Below are 23,892 nucleotides of genomic sequence, written 5' to 3' on the forward strand. Positions count from 1 at the left end.
GTAGTTCTGAAGACATCTGGTAATAAAGAACTTTTGATTTTACTTGTTAATCCAGGTTCAGTTTACTGACAGAAAGCACTTATTTCTTCCTTTTTCAGTCATTGAAAGACAAATTATATTGACAGATCAGTCTGTTTATCTAAGGAACAGAAAAATACACCATTGAGATCTGAATCTCAAATGGTCAGTTTTCTTAGCAGAGAACTTGACCCCAAAAGAACACAACTGGCTATTTTGTCAAGACAAAGTGTATCATGTTTACTCTATAGTATCTGCTCTGTTGAGAGAGCGTGGTGGTTTCTCAATGACAGTGAAGCATTTTTTAAAATATCTAAATTATGCCTGCCCTAAAAAGAATGATGTTTGCCAAGTTATTGTTAGCAAGTGAGAAAAAATCAATTTCTCCTTCCCAGTACATGATTAAAAACAAAAGAATACAAGAGAAAACGCTGAATGTAAGTGCACACAGCTTTTCTAAAGATTTGTAATTGCATTTCTGTCCTAAAATGAGTATATTTTTTATCAAATTATTTATCAAGAGCTGTATTTGATGCAAAGTAGTTTCAGGAAGACATAAGAGAACTGTCAGCAGAATATATGGAGAATCAAATGTAGAAGTGCCATTAAGAACTCTACAGAGATCCATTTTTATAACTATTACAGCCATTCAAAATCTCTCTTAATGAATGCAGAAGATAAAGATATGCAAAAATTTTATATATATTAGATTTTCTTTACATTAAATTACTATAAAACTCTAGACCTTCCTCCTAGTTAAGAAATCTTAAATTTTAAATTATTAAATTTTGGTCATAATGTAGTTTTCCAGTGGTAGCTTGATATAGTAAAGCTCACACTAGGAAATCATAGAAAATACCCACCTTTGATTCAGGAGCATCCCTCTCCTGTAAGATCTCATTTTGCAAGCCATCATTTTTAATTCCTCCAGATGGGATATAAGCTGTCAACTGCAGGAAATGTTTCTAGATTTTTGTCTCTTTACCATGACATATTCTTCTTCTCTTCCCATTTTGAAAAACTGTTCCAGACTGCAGTGTCACCTAGAGGTATTTTTATCTATATGCAAAGCATTTCCTTTGAGTTCAGATTGGGGAATTGCTCTAACTGAAGGAGGGGGAGTTTTAGATTTTTATACAGTGTAATTCTCAGCAAGGCTGCAAACCAAGATCCTCATAATTACAGTAAGAAGTCTTAATAGTTTTACTCCTTTGGTTTAGTGAACCTTTTCTTACAACTAAAGTGGTCCCAATCACAGTGACACAAAACCTGTAATTAATTCAAATTAATTGTTGCACTGCCAGCTGAGTCTGTGCTGTTTGCGATACCATGAAGTAAGTCAATCAGCATGTGTTTAAAATGAAAACCTCAAAGAATTGCTGCTCTTGCCACTGGGTTGATGGTGCAGCTGTCAATATGAATCTGGCAGATACCATGCAATAGAACAATTGCATCCACGTGCCAAAAGAATCTCTTGACCTTTGGTTACATATACATGAGAGAAAAAACGACAGATAAGATTCATTACCTCAGTAAATAGAAAATGTTTCTAGATTAAAAAGAAAATAATAACAGTTTTTCTCTTCTAAAGAACCTGCATTGTTTGTGTTCTGCATAGGAGAAGAGAGAGAACTGATTTAATAAGCCTCAATGAGAAGCATTTAATGAATAATTAAAATGAAAGAGATCTTTGATGAGTATAACCTCCTGTTTTGAAATCCAAGGGGAAAGTTGTTACTCTGACTTTTTCACCCTTGTAAATTTTTTTCTTGTCAATTTTGGACAACCAAGATCCTAACTGAAATAAGACATTAACAGTAGATACTTTACTATTGTCTATTCAGTGGAAAGGAACAATAGAGTGAAAACACCCAATTCAAAACTCTGTGTAGTTTCCATTACCTGTCCTGTTTCCCATTTCTTCAGTCCAGCGTGTTCAGATGAAGTGTTACATTTATCACAACCCCAGAAAAGTCCAGCAAGAAGGACTGAGAATGTTGAAGCTATATTGCAGTATTTACCACTGTTTAAAAAGTCATGATGAACTAATATATTTAAAAAATGTATTTTAGTCAATAGCTATAGCTCTGACATCAGCATTTCATTAGGTTTTATGCAGGAAAATGTCTCAGTAAGAAATTAAATTTGGTGTATGGCAAAACTTGAATTGCCAACACATTCTTTGGTATTCAGTATTCAAATTTCAGTGCACACAATTAAATAATTAACTAATCTCAGTGCAAAAGAGTAAAGTGACATGTTGTAGAGTAAAATGCTTTAGAATATGAAACACTTTTTTGCATGATGCCAGCAAGATTGTGAAAAGTAAACATAATTTAGATAATTTCTAAGTATCACAAAATATAAAGCTCCTATTATTTTTTTTTCATCCTTGACTTTTTCCATTTTCTTCCAGCTGGGTAAATTGAGCTGTTTGATTCGCATATTTTTTTCCTGTATCTAATTTTCTTTTTACAAGTTTATTCATACTACACTGTTCCCCCATTCTGTGAGGCTGACATTTTAGCCCCCCTTAAGAAAGAGGCTGGGGAGGTGTCATTAGCATTTTCTGGTCTCTGCTGGGAGGTTTCTCACACACACACCCCAGACAGGACATCCCAGAGCTGAACCTGGAGCAGGAGAGGGAGCAGTCACTGACTCCAGCACAGGGAGTGACCCCCAGACAGACCATGGAGGAGACACTGAGCCTCTCTGCTGAGGTCATCTCTCTGATAAGGACAAAATGCAAGTTCCCTGAGCTGGAAATATACTTACAAATGTAAATTCTGGTGTTGTGTATACCTGTATACAATTTTTTTTCTTTTATTTATCGTAGAGAAACATTCACGCTTCAAAGAGAATAAGAGTCAAAATCAAGCCATGCCTCAAAACTTCTGATATCATGCTCAGTATTTTAGTACTGCTGAAGATTTTAAAAAAAATTGAATTATAATAATATGTAATAATAATATGTAATAATAATATGTAATAATAATATGTAATAATAATATGTAATAATATGTAATAATAATAATAATAATAATAATAATAATAATAATAATAATAATAATAATAATAATAATATATTACAGCACTTAAGTACACTGTTGTAGGAGATGACCTGTACTAAATTAAAAGACATCTAGGTATAATTTTGCTAGAAAAAAACAAAGTGCTTTTCATTCTTCGCTGTTTTTGATTTCTTCAAACACCAAAGCACTGAAAAATATATTGACATCTGAAAAATTCATGGCATCATTGCTTTCAGTATGGAATCAGAAGTGTGAAACCTAAACAAGAAGATTCTATATCACGTTTTTTTTTTGTGTAGCTTTTCTGTGGTCTCTGAAGATAAGCTATACAACCAGTAATGGTCAGGAAAGGACAGAAAATTCTTCATCCTCATATTTTTATTAAGGAGAGCTCTAAGTTAAATTTTCCATTCAATGCTAATGATAATAGCCATATTTTCAAAGAATGATTGAATAGTTACATTTTTACAGTTCACACACTAATTGTTACTGTAAAAAAAAAAGTAAAGAAAGTGATTAACTGCACGAGAAAGATTAATATGTCTGGTTGTTTACCATATTATTGTAGATAGCTTCAGAAAATGTGCAACTAAAGGTAGCTAAAAGCACACCTGCTTTTAATGTTTATGCATAATGAAATTTTATGCAAGTCAAAATTTATATTTAGTTATAAATGTAATTGTCTAACACCACCTGCAGCCAAGCCCAATGCAGTCACTCACTCACTCCTGCACCAGCAGGATGGAGAAGAGAATTGGAAGGGTAAAAGTTAGAAAACTCATGGGTTGAGATTAAGACAGTTTAATTGGAAATGCAAAAGCCATTCACACAAGCAAAGCAAAACAAGGAATTAATTCACTGCTTCCCATGGGCAGGCAGGTGTTCAGCCATCTCTAGGAGAGCAGGGCCTCATCATACAGAACAGCTACTTCAGAAGACAAATGCCATGAGTCAAAATGTCCCTCACTTTTCCTCCTTCCCTGCACTTGGTATACTGAGCATGATGTCCCATGCTCCGGAATGTCCCTTAGGTCAGTTTGTGTCACCTGTCCAGGCTGTGTCTCCTCCCAGCCTCCCATGCAGCCCCAACTCCCTCACCAGGCTGGCAGTGCAAAAAGCAGAAAAGGCCTTGGCTCTCTGTCAGCCCTGCTCAGCAATAACGAAAACATCTCTATATTAACAACTCTGTTTCCAGCATAAATCCAAAACAGTGTATTAAGTCCAAGAGAATATGAGTGCTAGCCACTGTGAAGACTAACTCTACACCATCTAAAATCAGCACAGTAAAATATGTATGATATTTTTGTGTACTCCATTCCCTTAAAAATGAGAAACAGAATCAACTTGTATGAGAAGCTCTCAAGAGAAGGTAGAGATTTCTCATGTGCTAAGTGACTGAGGCTAGAAGACAGAATACAACAGCTATATATACTGGAGTCATTACTGCAGTAGCAATGGATCTGTAGAGCGAAAATGGTAGTGATGAAGGGCTCACAACCACACTGAATGAGACATGGAGGGCTTACTTCAAGCAAGCTCTACTTTGGTCCATGGACTAAAAGCCCATCAGCAGTTGGTGTCCATTAGCTGTACTCCAAGGCACACAGCTCCTGATTTAGTTTCCATATGTCTACCATAAGAAATGCAGGCACTGTAAACAAGGACAGAAGCAAAGAGCTACATGAGCATTCACTTGTGTTAAAAATAAAGGAAAAAATACTCTTTCTGCCAGATGGATCAGTAGAAAAAATTGCTATAATCAAGGCTTGTTTAACTTGTTAGTTCTTTCCATCTTCTGGATAGCATCTCTGTGGGTCAAGAATATGTACTATGGTAAAATTACCTCATGTGTGAGGACACCTCTGGACATGATAAAGGGAGAATCAATCAAAAAATATATTGCCAAGTACAAGGGATTTTCTAATTTTATGAGATGTGGGTCAGCTATGAGATAATCCATATTTGTTTTCATTCATACAGCAAAAGAAAAAAAAAGGTAGAAAGGGTAACCATGAAAAAGTCGTTTCCAGCCTTACATGGTTTAGATGTCTGTCTAAATTCTGGAAAAAAATTCTCTGAACAATTTCTATAAAATATACTGAAAAATATCTATAGTATTTTATAGATATTTTTCTTTGGTTAGACAGAAGTTGTAACTTTTGTTGTCAACAATAAAGAAATTTTGTACTGATTTTATATCCAAACAGGTTGTAATATTGTTTATTCCTAGAGATACTGTAGCAGCTAGCAATTATTTTTTCATAAAAAAACAATTAAAATGCATAATACTCATATTTATAAGATTTTTATCTTTCAATATTTTCATTTGAAGCTTAATATGAATATTGCTCCTAGTTTTTCCAATGTAAGTAGCTAAGATTTTAATTTAATTATTGCTACCAGTGCACATGAAATGAAGTTAGTGACTAATTAAAGGTAAGGAAAGAAGATTGAAAAAAAATAATTGTGATTCATTTGTGGGTAATTTAAAGGCAGAGTACTGTTAACATTATTAGTGATAATTGACCTATATATTCCAGGATAGCTATTTAGTTGGATTTTGCCCCCTCCTCTCCTCTCATTTCAATAACAGGTGCATATGTCCCCTTGGTTACACTGGCACATTTTGTGAGCTTGATATAGACAACTGCGTTGGAAACCAGTGCTCTCAGTATGGATTCTGCCAGGACCACTTGCATAATTACAGCTGTTACTGTGTGCCTGGATATGAAGGACCCTTCTGTGAAGTTGAAGTTAATGAATGCTCAAGTTCACCTTGCAAAAATGGAGCTACTTGTATGGATTTAAGTGGCCGCTTTTCTTGTCATTGTACTGCTGGGTTCACAGGTAAGTTTTGTCCTTTTGAAGTGCCTTGTATTATAGATGTGTTTGTCCCCCTCTATGTAAGCAATGCTTATGTGACTGTTTAATTACAATTATAAATAAATATGCACACGTTTGTGATTGTATGTTTGACTGGAGCTTTAACTTAATTAGCATTGAAATTCTTATGTTGTCCCTCCTAACTGTTCCCCAGCTGACCTCTCCTCCATTAAATGCACAATTCTGAGTATTAGCTTTGATTCTGTTGGGAAAAAAGTCAATGAAGTTCCAAAATACAATTTTAATTGCATTGTTTTAATTTCACAGTTATGCAGTCTTACATGTTATGGCTTCAGTCATACACAGGCTGAAAAGAACAAATGTTTTGGTACAGAACAGGAAAATGTGAGCTTGAGGAGGAATGAGATCAGCAGTAACATCTCTTTGCATGTATAGAATAAAATCAGCTATATTTGACTGAGTTGTTCAGACTCCCCTTCTATAAACTGGAGGGAGATAGGGCATCTGTCTGTCCTAGCCATCTTTTCTAGGAAGAGGTGGGCTGTAGATTTCTGCATTGAATTAGATAAATCCTACATAACCTGATGCTATGATTTCTTTTTGTATTAATTTCTGTATGAAATTGGAGAGATGAGAGGTGAGCTGTGTGTATTGTCTGCCTTGACATTAACAAAGCTTTCTGTGTGACCTTCTGCAAGATCCTCATGAAAAAGCTGATGAAGTATAGGCTGGATGAGTAGAGAGAGAGGTGAGCTGAAAACTGGATGAGTGGCCAAGCCCAGAGGAAATGTTTGTTATGGAGTCAACCTTTCCAGAAGTAACCAGGGGTGTCTTCCAGGAGTCAGTGGAGGATCCACTCCTTTTAAACTTGTTTGAGGAAAGGCTGAGGCAGCTGAAACTCTTCAGAATGAAGAAGAAAGGATCAGAGAGGGATCATATCAATGTATACAAATACCTGAAGGGAGGATGCACAGAAGATGGAGCCAGGCTCTTTTCAGTAGAGCTCAGTGACAGAACCAGAGGCAATGGTCACAAAGGCAAACGCAGATGCTTCTATCATTATTCCTGAACATCAGGAAATACTTTATTTCTGTGAGGGTGACTGAGCACTGCCACAGATTGATCATGGGGGTTATAGAATCTCCATTCTTGGAGATATTCACAAGCCATCTGTACATGGTTCCATGAAACTGGCTCGGGGTGTTTGAGCTTGAACAGGGGGATTGGACAAAATGACCTTCAGAGGTCACTTCCAACCTCAACCATTCTGTAACTGTTACTGCTTATATAAATGATATAATTATGTATTGCTGGAAAGCACTTTAAAAGAAGCTTTATTTTATCATGCAACAAGATATTATATAATGGCATTTCCGTAGAAGCAAATTTAAAGAGAAAAGAAATGTCATAATATTACCCATTGGGTGTAAGTCATTACCACATGTACTGAATATATTTTCTGATTTTTCAGAGTATAAGCCACAAACAATTAATAAAAGGCTGTTTAAACTCATAAAAGTGTTATCACCGCCCTGGCAATTACATTTTCATAATATCTGAGGGTTTATGATCCTAGGATATTTTCCCGTACAAAACAGATTTTAAGTTCAGTCATAACTCCATGTTATGAATCAGTGATTTGTATCTCTGTGTACAACTAAAAACCCCACATTTATTTTTATCTTGTTTTTGTGTGTTTGTTATTTCTCTGTAATTTTCCTTTCGAACAAATCCAGATATACTCCGTTTTTCTTCATAAATAGTAAATTCACTTTCAGGTGAAATAGCAAAGTACCCTCCTCTGCCTGTAAGAGAACATCACACATGTCAAACTTGGAAGCTTGCCGTATGATTTTAAAATTAAATTAATAACCTTTCAATATTTTCTTAACTTTTGGTCATGTGGTGACCCTCTATAATGCCATCTTCTGGTTCAGTCCTTCTAATGTAGCATAATGCTTCAGAGAAACTCCCAGTTCACATTTAGATTAATTCCTAGTCCGTCCTTTCTCCCATATCTTTGTGTTAACTATATCTTGATACATCAATGTTCAGCATCAAATGATTCTGTCTTTCATGATTACTAGTATGCCTAAATAAATAGCACTCTGTTTATTTCTGGTTTAAAGGAAGCCCTGCTTGGAATTATTTGGAAAAAATCCCATATTTATGTAAACATGTCCTACATTAAAACTCTTCTGTTTAGATGCCCATAAAAATGTGAAGGCAGTAACTGTAAACAGATAGGCAATGTTGCCTCAACGGTTTCTCTCAAGGGTTTGCATCTATATAGTATTGATTGAAGAGTTAAGATTTGGGAAATCTCTTTATTCTGACAGACCCAAATACAGTCTGTCATTGCTTCACTTGTGTGTAATTAATAAATAACAGTATTAAAGCTCATTATTAATGTAGGCCTCACAGTGACTTTTTGAGTTTGACATTCATATATTCTACGTGTCATGCTCTTCATCATTCTTCTTTCTGCCCATGAAGAGAAAAATGGCATGTGGGCTTTCTGAAATCATTCCATGACTTTAAATTTCTGGGGTTTGTTTTTACTTTTTTCTTCCACAAATACACAGGAGAAGTCCATGTGATATCTGCAGTCTGAGGAAATATTTAGTGTTTGTATTTTCTGTATATTATTAATTGATTTTGCATTCATTGGATGTTTTTAAATAGTTTCCCCCTTCTGTAATAGGTGTGGATGGTATATCCTCCATGCTGTCAAGTAAAACAAATCTTGAAAGAAAGTACTTGAAGTTATGTGAAAGCCAATCCTTTTTGACACAAGTAAGTTTAAGGCTTAATCCCTCATACAAATCAAGTCTAGAACAGGAGATAGACACCCTAACACATTATGAAGATTGAACCTGTACAGGGAGCAGCAAGATCAAGGCTGCTCCATGAGAGGAATCACAAACTAGAATCCAAGTTTTACCTCAGTGCAATGTTGCCATCACTAAGCAAAGCACAGTTCTGCAGCATCTACAAAGGGAAGTCAGAACCAATGTCTGGTAACAGGGTCCCTGACAAGCCCCAGACAGTGCAAGCAATGGATCAAATCCAGGATAAAGCTAGGAAAGCAAGTTAGAAGCAGTAGGAGACAGAACCAGAGACAAATCTGTAATATACATACAAGGAATCCATCCAAAAATAAAAAAATAAAAAAACCCTTTCAAGATCACTCTTGAGACAGGGAGGAAAGCAGGACTGGAAGTTAAAACATCTACAGAATAGTTTTGGGCAGATCAAAGTACCCACAGGGGAACTCATTGACAATGGGGAGGGTCTGTAGGAAGCACCTCGGTGGGTCTGCTGCAGACAATTTGGGTATGTTAGTGCTCTCAGGGCTCTGATAGCTGCTTTACAGGAATTACCTGAAGCAGGGTCATCTGGAAAGCATGAAATCATTCGCTTTGCTGACAAAGACAGGCAATCAGGTTCATTTTTTCTCACATCCGTTCTGCATTTGAAACACATGCTTCCATTTCCATTCATACAGGTCCTGTCTTGATAGGACTAGACCACCCCAGAAGCACAGGTCATGTCTGTTCCCACACTTCCACCACATTCAAGGCTGGGCTGGGTTTCCAGCTCAGGGCATTGGGTAGTACAACCTTTTCAGAGGCTCTGGCTGGCTTTTTCTTCTATGGAAGATTCATTATTGCTGGTACATTGTGCCAGAGCAGACTGTCAGATGTACAATGTAATCCCATGGACATAGATGAGCTGGGCTCAGGGCAGTTTACATTTGAAGAGTCACAGATTTTCTCTGAGTTAAAACTCTTTCATGGAAGCTAAGAGGATGGAGTGGTTTGATACATCATATAAATTTTCAATCTGTAATAGGCATTCAGAGAAAGGATTACTCTGTGTGAGGTAAATAAAAGTTAGATTTGCTTTGGATTTTTAACTACTACAATATTTTAACTACTACAATATTTTACCCAAAGTAAATTTAAAAATTATCAAATGTGTAGAACAACAAAGTTGAGCAAAAGAAATGTCTGACAAGTTCAGTAAAGCCTCACCTGGACCGTCTGTCTGTCTTTTTCATAACTGCATTTACTGCAAAGTCAGCAGAAGCATTACTCAGCTTGATGCATCTCTTATCTAACAGAATAGCTTATATTGCTTATCAAGCAATAAAATTTCACAATTCATTATCAGGTACATGACTGGAATGCTTTGCAATTATACACATTTTATAAAATGGTGGACAGTAAGGCAGGGGTGTTGTGAAAACAGTCCTCAAATGCACTATTAGTATTTTGGCTACTTCTTGCATTTTATAAAACTCTCGTGTTTTGCTTTTTTTTTTTTTTTTTTTTTTTAATAGTACTTCATTAAGATTACATTAAGGAGAATGTTAAATCATTTGCTTTTCATCTGATCTCAGAATAGAAAGATTAATTTTGTGTCTTTAATATCTCAAGTAAGGAGTTTTACTTAAAAAAATATTCTTACACATCCTTTCCTTCACTGTGGTCATTCTGTGTGCCTTTACATTGTCAAACTTTATATTTCATTTTGTCTATAAAACAAAAGTTAGTATAAACAGTATTTAAAAGAAACTTCGCATTTTGACCTTTTTGCATGTTTTTTGAGATTCAGACAGAAATGTTATAGTGTGGGTGGCACTCAATAAGAGATACTTTAAATATACTGTATATTACCTAAAGAAAAGAAGCTCTCAAATTATATCAGTTCTATTCTAGTTTCTGAATGAATTTCAGATATTTATTCTAATCTCTGAATATTATCTTTGAGAACAGTTTGAAATTGAACCTATTTTGATATCAAAAAACCCCACCATTTTGTGGATATTCTATAAACTCTAACAATAGTTTGATAAGTTCAGATGAAGTGCAAAGTTCATTTCTTTAAGTTAAGCATAAAAAAGACATCTAAATTTTGAAAAGTTCAAACTTTCAATCTAGTGATCTAACGGAATTGCACTTCTGAATATAAGGAAGATTCCATGAGAGTTCATCCATTAGACTTATGAAACTTAATTTTTTTTGTTGTCTTTCATCTGTAGTTATATTTACCTGAGAACTTCAGAGTCCCTCCATTTGCTAAAATAGCATGATTGTTTTAAAGAGAGTAAGTAATATTAGTAGCACTGAGCATGATGAAATATCTTTGCTAATTTTTTAGTATTCACCATCTCAGCTCCTTATGTTCTTCTCAACACCTTTGTGCTCCTGCAGAATAATGTCTAATGTATCATTGATGTGCCAGTAGAAACTGTTGCTGTTAAAGATCAGGCAATGCAATTTGCAAGTGACAGATTTTCCTGTAATTATCTGTTATATATTTGAGAACACTGTAATTTTAAACCGCATAAAATATTCTATAACATTAATAGAAATATAGTTGGCTCACGGTAATTTTTAACATTCTCTTTGTACTTCAGATTGGTGATATGATGCCTTTAAAATGTATAGGATCTCAGATCTAAAGCTATGATTTATTAAATAGCTAATTAAATATTATGTTTTACTAGTAATTATGTTTGGAATATGTTGTATTAATTTTAACCTTAAAACCATAAACTAAAAAAAATTTATATTAACATACTTTGATGCTGAAAGTAATTTGTAGCCAATTAACAATTTTTATCTGACTTTCAAAGAAGGTTCTCATCATACATTTCAAATGCGTAGTTCAGAGGAGCTGCATACTGAAAACAAAAAAGGCTTCTCTGTATCTGTCCAGCTTTTTTCATGTCTCAAATACTCAGAAAATATGGCCTCACAGTAGCTTCACAGATTCTTCGATTCTTTCTGAAATATGTTTAAATACTGCCCACATATTCCCTTTGTACTCTGAGAAGATGAATTCCTAAATTCCCCCTTGCATGTTATCTTAGATGACATCAGTATATCATGATGCTCTCATTCTATTATTTCCCTTGAAACTGCATTTGCTTTAACCTTTAACAATTCAAGGGAGGTGAAAGAATCTGTTTCAAGGAGTTTTTTCTAGTACGTGCTTCAGCTTGTCCATGGCTTGTGGCCAGACAATTTACTTCTGCAGGAAACTCTGTTTGTGCTATTTGTGCTACTCTCCACCTGCCTATCCAGAGGAACAGATGCCAATGCATTTTTATTTATCTCCCTCAAAAGAGATAAATAATCCCACCATAATCAGGGACCTGAACTGGAAAGAAAAAGGAATGCAAAATACCAGAATTAGATCAGCAAGGTTGCATATAGTGCCATTACCTTATCAGCACTTCAAAGAAAATTCTTTAAAAAATTAAAGAACTTAGAAATTAATTTATATGTTGGCCAGTCCTTGCTGCAATGCTCACTGGTGCCATGACATATGTTAGAGAGCGTTCAGCAGCTGGTCTTAGCAGAAAGCTTTTTAGTTTACTGAGCTACCAGAACTCTCCCTGGACTATGCTTTTTCTCCCCCTTTTCATACATATATCTTCAAATCTTACGGAAAATGCAGAGCATATTTAGAGGCAGGAAAAAAAAAACCAATAGGAGCTCTTCTATCACAAGTTTATGTGTGGAAGAGAATTTTGGTGCTTCATTTCTCCGAAGAAGACCATTTATATCTAGTAGATACAGATTTTGAGAGCCAAGAGTCCTGGTTCATATGATTCTATGAGAGGGCATGCAGGTGTGCTGCAGAGAAGAGACAAAATTATTTTCACCATGGAAAGAATTCAGAGGAATACCAGCACTTGGTTTCTTTTTGTCTTCTGCTGTAAGATACACAGAAAGCCCAGCATGCTTTCCATACTGCTGACTTGTTATAATCACTGAACATTATTCACGTCCATATTCCTATGGCTGGGTGTAGCGGATAAATCCTGGCTGGACACCAGGCACTCACCAAATCCTCTCTATCACTCCCCTCTGCAACTGGACAGGGGAGGGAAAATGTAACAAAGGGTTCATGGGTTGAGACATGGAGACATCACTCACCAAATGCCATCACAGGCAAAACAGACTAGAATTAGAGCTATTGATTTAATTTATTGCTAATAAAATCAGAGCAGGATAATGAGAAGTAAAATAAGATCTTTAAAAACACTTTCCCCCACCCATCCCTGCTTCTCAGCTCTACCTGCTGCCTGCCAACAGCACAGGGAGACAGAGAATGGGGGTTATGTTCAGTTCATCATCTGTGGTTTCTCCCACTGCTCAGGAAGAGGAGTCCTTTCCCTGCTCCATCATGGGATCCTTCCAACATGAAATAGTTCCCCATGATTTTTTCCAACATGAGTCCATTGCATGGGAAATAGGTTCCACAAACTACTTCAGCATGGGTCATTCTTCCCTGGTGTGCATTCCTTCAAGGACAAGCTGCTCCAGCGTGGTCCCCCACATGGTGACAAGTCATACCAGGAGCCCTGCTCCTCCTCTGTCTAAGGGGCTACAGGTCCTGCCAGGAGCCTGTTCCAGCATGGACCTCCCACAGGTTCAGAGCTTCCTTTCAGGCACCACCTGCTCTGGCAGGGATCTCCTCCATGGTCTGCAGGGGCACAGCTGCCTCGCCATGGGCTGCCCCACAGGCTGCAGGGGACTCTCAGCTCTCGTGCCCAGAGCACCTCATGCCCCTCCTGCGCTCACCCTGGTGTCTGCAGAGCCGTCTCACTCACATATTCTCACTCAGCTGTTCTCTGGCTGCAGTTTCACCTGTGCAAGAACTTTTTTTCCTTCTTCTTAAATGTCTTATCATAGAGCTGTTACCACCATCTCTGATTGACCCAGCCAGCCTTAGCCAGCAGCATGTCCATCTTGGATGTGGTTGGTATTGGCTTTCTTGGACATGGAGGAAGCTTCTGGCACCTTCTCACAGAAGCCACCCCTGTGCTCCTCCTTCTACCAAAATCTGACCACACAAACCCAATACACTGGAAATAGCTTTTCCTGTTACATCTACATCCCTTTTGTAGATTACAAATATGCATTTCACTATACTTCCTATATTTGCACTTAGTTATTTAATCTCCTTTTATCTGCATTTTGCCTCATTAAATGTTCTTTAGTCATTTGATCTTACTCCTCCTTTGTCCAATATTACAGTACTGACCACTTGCTGTAGAACATAGGCTGAACTCATCTATGACACATAGATGTCTGTAAATTAGTGTTGGCCTGACTTGCATAGTCAATGATACTTCACAATTCTGTTTCAAAGGTGTCAGAAATCAAAATAAAAGAAAATTATTGACAAGACTGGACAAAAATTGCTCGAATGCTGTAGATTTGTATACTGGAAAAAAAAAAAAAAAGCATCAGGATTATGTATAACCTCAGTAAGAAAGCTTTCTATTTTCCTGATTGTAATGCTTCCAACTTAACCTGTCAAAATGGATTGCCCTGTAACCAGTGAAGCAGAAAAGTTTATGACACACAGTGAGCCCATCAGTAGTCCTGTGTACATGGTGTATCATGGCCAGCGGGGTCGCCATGTAGACTGTGACAATCCCACAGACCTTTTTCATTGCAAATTTATCTCTATGACTTCAACATGTCAGCATATTTGTCCTTTTTTATTTTTAATTCAAATTTTCAGGAGAAACATGTTCTGTTCGCATCAATGAGTGTCAAGACAGACCCTGTTGGAATGGAGGAACCTGTGAAGAGGACATAAGTGGCTTCAAATGCAATTGCCCCTTTGGTAAGAATTTATACTTTTTATATTATTCCTATATTGGCACAATATGACATAGTACTTGCTACTCAAGTGCTATAAAATCGTGTATAATGCAAACATTCTGCTTGCATTTTGAAATGTACATAGCTAGTTTTTTAGACTAATAAAAAGACTTTTTTTTCTAATTTGTCATAAGAAAATCGTATAAATTATAGATTACTTAGATAAAAAAGTACTTGCAGTACTGGAACATATTGGGAAAGAAATATGACACAACTGAAGAGTTTAAATAATTTAGCATATATATGTATAGACACCTTACAGCAATACATTCTTTCATAAAACGTAGGGTTTAGGAAGCAAAATGTTGAAATTTAGCAAACCTAAAACCCCTAATCTTTCAAATCTCATTCCACTGGCCAAATTACTAATTCCCAAAGGAACTGAACATTGCTCTAAAGTTTGCATGACCTCAATCTGGTTGCCTGACCTTTGTGGTATCTCAAATGTCCTGAAGTATCCAAGGTATTGTACAAGGCTGGAAGACATGCTAGACGACATAAGGGACATCCAAGATGCATCAGGCCAAGTAGCAAATGAACTAAGAACAACACAAAAAGACCAATCAAAGTTTGGGAGAAAGATATATGATACTAAAAGTTTTGCTTTGCTAATTTTATATATATATTGTTTAATTTGAGATCTTACATGTTATTTTGTGTTGACTAAGAAAACTTAGAAAAGGGTGGGTTAGAAACTCCTAACCTTAGAAACTGATTAGACCAAAGGAGCCTGGGGTACTGATTTTGAAACTTGTAAGTTCATTCTTAATATGGATGATAAATTACTGATGAATTCAAGTATGGTTTTTGTTTTTACATGTGCATTTATAAGCTCATTGTTACTATGGGAAATAAGGTCAAGAAAACAATTTTTATACGGTTATGGACTAAGAAGTACATATGGTATCGTGGTGTTTTGAAGATAAACTTATGGTGATCAGTAAAGCCTGGAAATGTCAGAGTACTGAAACACAGGTCTCCAATGAACCCTCTCAAACTGAACAACTTTTTAAAAAAGAACTTTAATGTATTCCATAATGTAAGATCCTTAAATGCCTTGAGGTCAGTATCTGCTGAGTTGGGAATGAAAGACAATACTACTTATATCTTCAAAGATAAAGTGATGCTTTCAAGTTTTTTGCTTCACTGAGACAAATGTAAGCCTGCCAGATGTTTCACTGAATAAAGGCTGTAGCAAAACATTAACACAAACATTATTTCCTTTGTTCTTCTGACATGGAAATTATCACCTTCAATGCATCACTTTGCTATTGTGTTTGACTCTTGTTGGTGTTCACCAAAACTTTTATCCATGGGAATTTTACACAGAAGCATGCTGCACCTCTTTCTTTGCACAGATCTAAAAGGAGAACGCTTTCATACAGCAGAATGCATGTCAGTGACAGGAAGCAAAATTGTTGCAGCATTGTATTAGTAATTGTCCATGTCTCTTTCTTTAAAGAAAAGCTAGTCACTTTGTAAAGGTTTCCTTACCCAATTAATTTTTGTAATAATTCCCAATGTGTGTGAGATCTGGAAAATGAGTTTCATGCTTATGACTCTAAAAAAGGCTGTATATAGCCAGGGTCCTTCATCATCATCAGGCAAATGATCAAAAAAACCTCATAGTGAACCAGGGGTCATCTGCAGAAGTGATCAGTTATTTCTGAAAAGAGTTAGGACTTGCTGTAATTTGCAGCTACATTATTAATATGATAGCAAACAATTGGAGAAGGGAAAAATTGTGAGTGATGTGAATACTTAACAATGAGCTAAAAAGAGGAGAATTTTCATCTAAATGTGATACACATTCTATTTGTGCCCTTGGCCAAATTAATTAATATCCCTGTTCATATTCTCTAGGTGAAAGTGCAGATAAACAAATGTAACCATTTCAAATGCATTGCTGTGATTAAATAATGTCTGTAAATTGCCTGAAATCACAAGAAGATATGTTACTGGATACTTTTCCTGCTAGCTCAGTTCTAACAAGGGGGTCACTTCAAAAGATAACACAGCTGACTTGAGTTAATCTTTAAGTGAAAAAAGACAATTTTTCCCCCATACTCTCGTTGACAGCCAGTGTGCTACTGGATTTCTGGAAAAAATAAGTTTTGCTTCTCAGAAGAACTGTAGTTGTTGGCTTTTTAGCAACGAAATAATAATGAGTAAAAAAAGAATAAAAATATTTAATACATCACATGTATTCAATAGCAATAGACAAGGGAACAGAAAGAATTTGGATGCTCCCTAATGATTAAGTTCTTTTAAATGAAAAAACTTGTATCTATAACTGTCTGACTAGACCAATAACATTTTTAGTCATTAGGTATGTATCTGCTGTCTTTGCACTTTTCTGCTTCGCCTCTGTTGTCTAAAACAGTATCTGCACCATTTTTTAAATGCGTAATGATATCTTCTCAAATTTGACCTTTCAATATCAAATATGTTACAAACAATGAACATAAAAAATCTTTCCTCTGTCTTCAGTGGAGGTTCTGTTTCTAATTTTTTTTAGATTATTATTTTATGAGTAATAGTAACTCTGTTTTACTAGATACATCTTAAAATAAATTAGTTGGGCAAGAAATATGTCAACGTTTTTGCCATGTCGAAAGTGAGCCACACTGTTTTTTACCTTTTATTAAAAATTCAGGGGTAACCACAGTTAGAAGTTACATACATTAAAAGGGTAACCACAATTAGAAGTTACATACATTAAAAGGGTAATCACAGTTAGGAGTTGTATACATTAAAATTCTTTGAATATTATTTTCTTCAAAATATGGCATAACAATATCGGTATTTATTTGAATATAAAAAAGCATAAGTCGTCTTAAAGTACAATTTAGAAGGAAAGGATTAATTTCTTTTTAGTTTTTCTTTCATAAACATTAATGCTAAGCTAAGACAGATGTGGGGCTTTGCATTAGCAATGGTTGAAGACAGTTTGGCTAATGATCTTGACATGGTTTCATAATGAAGAGATGCTGTATAATAGTAAACACAGAGTAAACATATACGTTTTGAAAGGAAATTGAGATTTTTTTTATCTTTTATCTATAGAATTTCCATGCAAAGTGAATGTAAGACTAGCACTTTTTATTGTAAAGATACATATTTTTCCAAAAGCTTATCTGTTTGCCCATGGTATACATACCTGGCCCAGTGAGAACATGGATGATGTTCTCACATCATACACATGATACATGAAAAATGTAAGGCTGAATTCTTCACCATACTGGGTGCTGTAGATAATTGGTTGTATCTGAAGAAAGTAAACAGATTAGCCTGACTAATAAACAAGGTTCATTAACTCAACAAGAATGTTATGGCAATACTTAGGCTGCTTCTGATAATAAGTAGGATCTTTCAGATCCTGCGTCTTTATAAAGCAGAGTGATTAAGAAATGCACAGCGAATAACATATTGCCATTGAGGGGAGTCAAGGAAATTAAATTGTCAGAGAAGATTCATAATCTGATAAAACTGCTTTTGATTGACACTTGTGGTCCTCCAGTTTTATTTTATTTAAACAGCTTAAAGTGGGAAAAGCATGCAGAATGTGCAAATTGGCCTGTGCTATCTTAAGACAATAATCAATCAAACGTATTTATGTCTGTATTAACTTTCCAAGACAGGTTTTCTTCTAGAGTTACCCAGATCTACCCCAAATGCTTCTGTAGCTTACACAGTCCATTAAAATGACCCAAAATTTGCAATTTTTTAGTTTGTTTTCAAACTTACACATAGAGTTCATTCATCCTTGAGAAGCACAATTGTTTTTCCTTGTCAATAAATCAGAACTTTATATGTTTAACAACTCTAAAACATGCATTTAATAGTATGCTCTCATTTTATGAAAATATATCTTATGCTTTATTAATTACTTTCAAGTAGTTCAATTTCTTCATATGTGGTCAATTTTAATACTCAAACTGTTATTTTTATATGACAAATCCCCTTTCAGCAGCTTTTAAAATAATCCATTAAAATTCTCTGTAATACAGCTGAGACCTTTCTTAGAAATTATTCCAGTAGTTCATCCTGCTGTTGATAAGATATTGTCACTAAATAGGATGAAATGAGGTCATTTAATCATACAAATCATTAATTCACATAAATGTATCTCAGCTTTGCTGGAAACCTGAAATAACTAGAGTCAAATTTTAAAAGCAGATAACTAGATAAAATAATTTCCTTGTAAGAAATCTGGGTTAATGTTGAGGTTTTTGGTTTTGGGGTTTTTTGGGGGGAGGTTTGCTTGTTGTTTTTGTTTGGTCAGTTTTTTTTTTCTTTTGGTTTAGTTTTTCTCATTTCCCTGTACAATATTCTAATTTTATTAACACAACATAGGAAGCCCATGCATCAAAAGGTATAGGTTTTTTTTAATAATGGACTCTTCAAGGTCTACTTTTGCAGATTTTTGTGACTGAACATGATCTTTATTTGTGCATCTCAAGATAAGAGGGAGTAATATACAGATAGATCAAATAGAATCAGACAATATCTTTAGAAATTGCATGAAATGATTACCTAAGTCCTTTTCTCTCTTAGTAAAAGACATGCATGGCTTTCAGGTGAACATCTTCTGAAACTGTTTTTCAGGAAAATAATTGTATAATAATATAGCTTGTGTGACGGGTTACTGCTATATACTGATGACCTTGTACAGGAGATTTTACAGGCATTATTTCTGAACTTTAGGTAGGTCAGCTGAAGTGTAATATGTTTTAGCTTTTGCTTTGTTCCTCATATCCTACTCTAGGTTTAATTTGCAATAAATTAGATCCGTTTTCTCCAAGTTGAGTTTATTTTCCCCATAATTCTCTCTAGCAAGTGATTTCACTGTCTTTATCTCAACCAATGAGATATTTCATCTAATTTTCGCTCCCTGTCCTGCTGACAAGAGGCAGTAAGAAAGCAGATAGCTGGGTAGAGGTCTGGAAGCCACCCAGGGTGAATCCACCACACACTCGCAAGCATCAATGCTGTGATTCAGCAGATTTAAGAAAAAGTAAAAATAGGAACCTTCATTATTTTAGCATCCTCTAGTCTCTCGTGCAACAAAGGATGAAGTCTGTAGGAAGAAAGTTCTAAAATATTTAAATTCATTTATACATTGATACAAATAGCATAAGAAAATTTTCATGAGATTCTTGAAATATGGGGAAAGCACTGTAACAATAAGTCCTATCAGCAGGATGGAAAGATCCTAAATAAACCTTCTGTTCAGTACTTTGATAGAGCCAAGTGCTGCATTATAGCAACTCTGTCTGGAAGATGACACTGGAAAACCAAGGTATTCCAGGGAGTCTGAAACCTGTGTTTCACCCCAGCAAGGCATCTTGTGCTGTTAAATTTTATCATCTGATGTTTTTAATCAATTTTATTGGAAGAAACTCCAGCCTCTTTCCTTGGAGCAGAGAAAACGTCCAATCAGTACCCAATGTACTGAGGAAAATGGTAGGCACTGTCTCTTGCCATCACTTGCTGTCCCCATGTGATCTTTATCATTAGAGACATAAGGACTGATCAGTATTGATTAACAGGTATTCTGAATTCACTGTAATAAAAGTGTAACCTAATACCATCTTCAGTGATGGAGGCAATGGCCAAGGAAATTTAAGTGATGATACATATGCAGCTACTATTTGATACTTGATTTAGAATGTGATGTTGGAACTAATATGGTGTTGGCTCAATATAGAGTGAATGTAATTCTCCACACAATCTATCAAAAAATTGAAGGGAAGATAACTGATGAGAAAGTCCTAAAGGACCTGTGCTGTGCTCCAACCTTTGTTAAGATTAATGTATCCAGTAAACTTTTAACCTATCAGTGAACCAGCATGTTTAGCACGGAAAAAATATCCATGGAGACTCTTAGATCTGCTCTTTTTCCAAGAAATAATGTACATTTTCAAACCCATGGATTCATTCTCTGTATGTTTATTGCCTTGGTTTCTTTGTACATTCTTCTTCTTTTATGTTGCTCAGTGTTCAGATTGTTTTTATTAGTCCCTGATTTTTTTTTTCATTTTAGCTATTTATACTGCTCATTGAAATACTATTAATTCTTTGGGTTTGCTTTCAAATTTGTTTTATATTGCATCTTTATGAAGATGTGCTACTTGTTACCCTTTCCATTCTGTTTCCATTGGTATTTCACCTTTTTTTCTCTATGAAAACAAATATTTAGAAAATTGTATTTGTTGCAGGTATGCTCATAAAGACTAATTGAATTTCTGTTTCTTGCAGACAGGCTAGTTAGCAAGAATTTTTATTTTTTGTCACTGAGTACATGTATTGTTTTTCTGGTTAACCTGCTACTTGTTTATTTTACTTATTTTAAATTTCTTTTCTTTTTAAATTACTTTTATAGATGAGTTCTGTTAGTTGAACTTTTCAGTCCACCAGTTTTATTCATGTAGGATAAATATTTTAAGGTTTTCAAATTTGGTGAAATTGTTTTTACAGGTTTTCTTCTTCCTTTAGTTCACTTGAAGCAAAATATTGTGTAGAGTGTCATGATAGCCTTTTATGGAGGGAATGACTCACTCTTTTAGTCACCTTTCCTTTTAGTCTTTTAGCTAGACGAGAGTAGGAGTAAACTGAAAATTTTCCTTTTTGTGTGTTTCAGTGCACATGGATATGCCATTAGTCTTTTCTTTACGCCCGACAAGTTCTTAACCTAACACCTTATTCTGAAAAAATTAAAATCATTGATGAGTTCAGGAAGATTAATATATTAAAATAACATGAAAAAATAAACATCAGCAGCTGAATAAAATTGTAGCAACAAAAAGATTTCTAACACAGCTGTTTCCATGACAACCTCTCTTCTTCGGTTTCAAAAACATTTCTGCATTACTCTTGTGCTAATCATCATTTTTTTTGTATGTTATTTAAATTGATAGATGTTTCTATTTATTCATATAGAATATTGGATGAAACGTGACAGAAAGTATTGTTCTATTTGTATTACAATAGTGTCATGATATCTGATTTATATGAGGAACACTTATATGACATGCTTTCTTTATGATGTTTTTATTTTCAGTGTTAATATGATCCGGGGAGTTCAATGGGTTTTGGTTTGTTTGTTTGTTTGTTTGTTTGTTTGTTTGAAGGGCAATCCTCATTGTTGCAAACAAAATAGGAAATAGTTGGATCTACCACAGTTTCATTTCCCTATTTTGCGGTTGTATAGAAAATATTAATACAGATGAGATGAACATTTTGCTAGAGGTACCAGTCTTTTGTATCAGAGTTTAAACTGGGAGACCTTGCATTCTGAAAACTAAGTTTTAGCCAGCAGAAGATAAATGAGATGAGATGAGGTGAGATGAATACCACCTGATGCCATTTACTCTGTGACTAAAGACACTGCAGTAAAAGTGGACAGAGGTCTCCTTAGCATTATTCTGGTGCCAATTTTCATCTTTACAAATGAATTTTGGAGTTTTTTTTTTAATTTGCATAATTTTCTTCCATATTCTCCTCATGATACCTTTAAGATTCTTAAAAAAGTTCCTCTATTTTAATAAAGCGTAATGATATGCTTTAGTCTGCTGTCTGGACCTAAAAAGGACAAGTGGAAAATGTGTATATATTATAACTAAATGTGAATCATCAAAAAAATAACAGGAAGGATGATATGTGTAGCAGGATGATAAGGGCAGAATTGCAGTCTGTACAACCAGTGAAAATTAGCTGTAATAAGGCACAATTAAAAAGTTCAATAAAATGAAACCTCACAAAAGCTACCACAATTTTATTATGTTCAACGTAATTGGCAGTCCTATTTAGAGGATTACTCAGGACTGAAAATAGTGAAGCTGCCGCCCAAATTGAAACACACTGTTTGAGACAAATGGCATCCTCTCTGCATATGTTATGACTTCAGCAATTAAAAATAAAATTTTAAATGAATAGCATTAATACTCCAGCCACCTTGTCTGGAGCAGTCTAGGCTGCCCACACTATTAATCTGTTGCTGCATTCAACCTCCATAGGCAGTCCTCAAATCAAGTACTCAGTCCAAACAGAACTAGAAAGTTCTGAGACCAGGTTCACAGTTCATTTCAAAAACACTAAAGCAAAGCTGATGTAACTAGAAATAACATAAAGGATCACCAATGATCAATTTTGCATAACTGTTTCTTAAGAAAGGAACACCTGCACAACTCAGTAGAGTTTACTACAGCACTATGTATCAAATGTAGGGACAGTTTTACCCACAATCCTAGTTAAGATCAAATTTAATGATGATCTACATGATTAAGTTGGGATCCCTTTCCAAGGTTCATTGATTCTTCAACAAAATATTTTCATTTTCTCTAATTGTACAATATTATGTCAACTACTCTTTGGTATGTCTTTTCTTACATATGGCCTGTACACTTGAGACAGCCTGTTCATCTATGCACCTTGTGACTGGGTATGTTTTTTCTTTGGTGCAGATGTTTTTATAAACCTAGTATCTGCACAGAATCATAGAATGTTTTGGATTGGAAGAGACCTTAAAGATCCTCTAGTTCCAGCACTCCTGCAGAGGCACCTTCCACTGGACCAGATTTTTTAACCCAACCTGGCCTTGAACACTTGCAGGGATGAGGTATTCACAACTTCTCTGGAAAACCTCCTCCAGTGCCTCAGCACCCTTACAGTACAGAATTTCTCCCTAATATCCAAATTAAATCTGCCCTCTTTCAGTTTGAAACCATTGCCCATTGTCTTTGTCACTATCTACCCATAGAAAAAGTCCCTCTTTCATTAACCCTCCTTTAAGTACTAGAATCCATCCCCATCTTGTCCTCTCACTACACACCCTCGTACCCCTTTTCTTTTCTGTCCTTTCTGTCCTGTTCTTGCAAACCTCGCCAAACCTCTGCCAAACTTTTGTCCAGCTTGTATTTGCATTTGGGATTGCCCTGTCCCAGGCATGGAATCTTTCATTTTATAACTACTTCTCAAACATGTCAAAGTCCCTCTGGACATCATCCCTACCCTGCAGCATCTCAACTACGCCACACAGATTGGTGTAGTCAGCAAAGTTGGCCAAGGGTGCACTAAATTCCATTGTCCTAGTGTCAACAAAGATGTCAAACAATGCTGGTCCAAATATTGACCCCTGAGAAATGCCATTTGTCACTGATCTCAACTTGGACATTGAGTCATTGACTGCATCTTACTGACATTTTTTGTAAAATAAGTTCATTATAAACTTCCTTGGTTACATGTGTAGTTTCATCTTTGCAGATTTCTTATGATACCTAGAAATTCAATTTACATATCAATGA

At 35.4% G+C, this 23,892-nt stretch overlaps 1 protein-coding gene across 1 annotated transcript in view; it reads left to right on the top strand.

Annotated features, from left to right (window-relative positions):
* The window catches only part of EYS (eyes shut homolog), a 701,217-nt gene that overhangs the window by 90,614 nt on the left and 586,711 nt on the right, over nt 1-23,892 (top strand). Inside the window, exons 10-11 of the mRNA XM_058021581.1 lie at nt 5,644-5,897; nt 14,445-14,549. Coding sequence (XP_057877564.1) covers nt 5,644-5,897; nt 14,445-14,549 — 359 coding nt within the window. The remainder of the gene's footprint in view (nt 1-5,643; nt 5,898-14,444; nt 14,550-23,892) is intronic.

The sequence above is a fragment of the Melospiza georgiana genome, chromosome 3 (assembly GCF_028018845.1).
Source record: "Melospiza georgiana isolate bMelGeo1 chromosome 3, bMelGeo1.pri, whole genome shotgun sequence".
In the NCBI taxonomy this organism is placed as follows: Eukaryota; Metazoa; Chordata; class Aves; order Passeriformes; family Passerellidae; genus Melospiza; species Melospiza georgiana.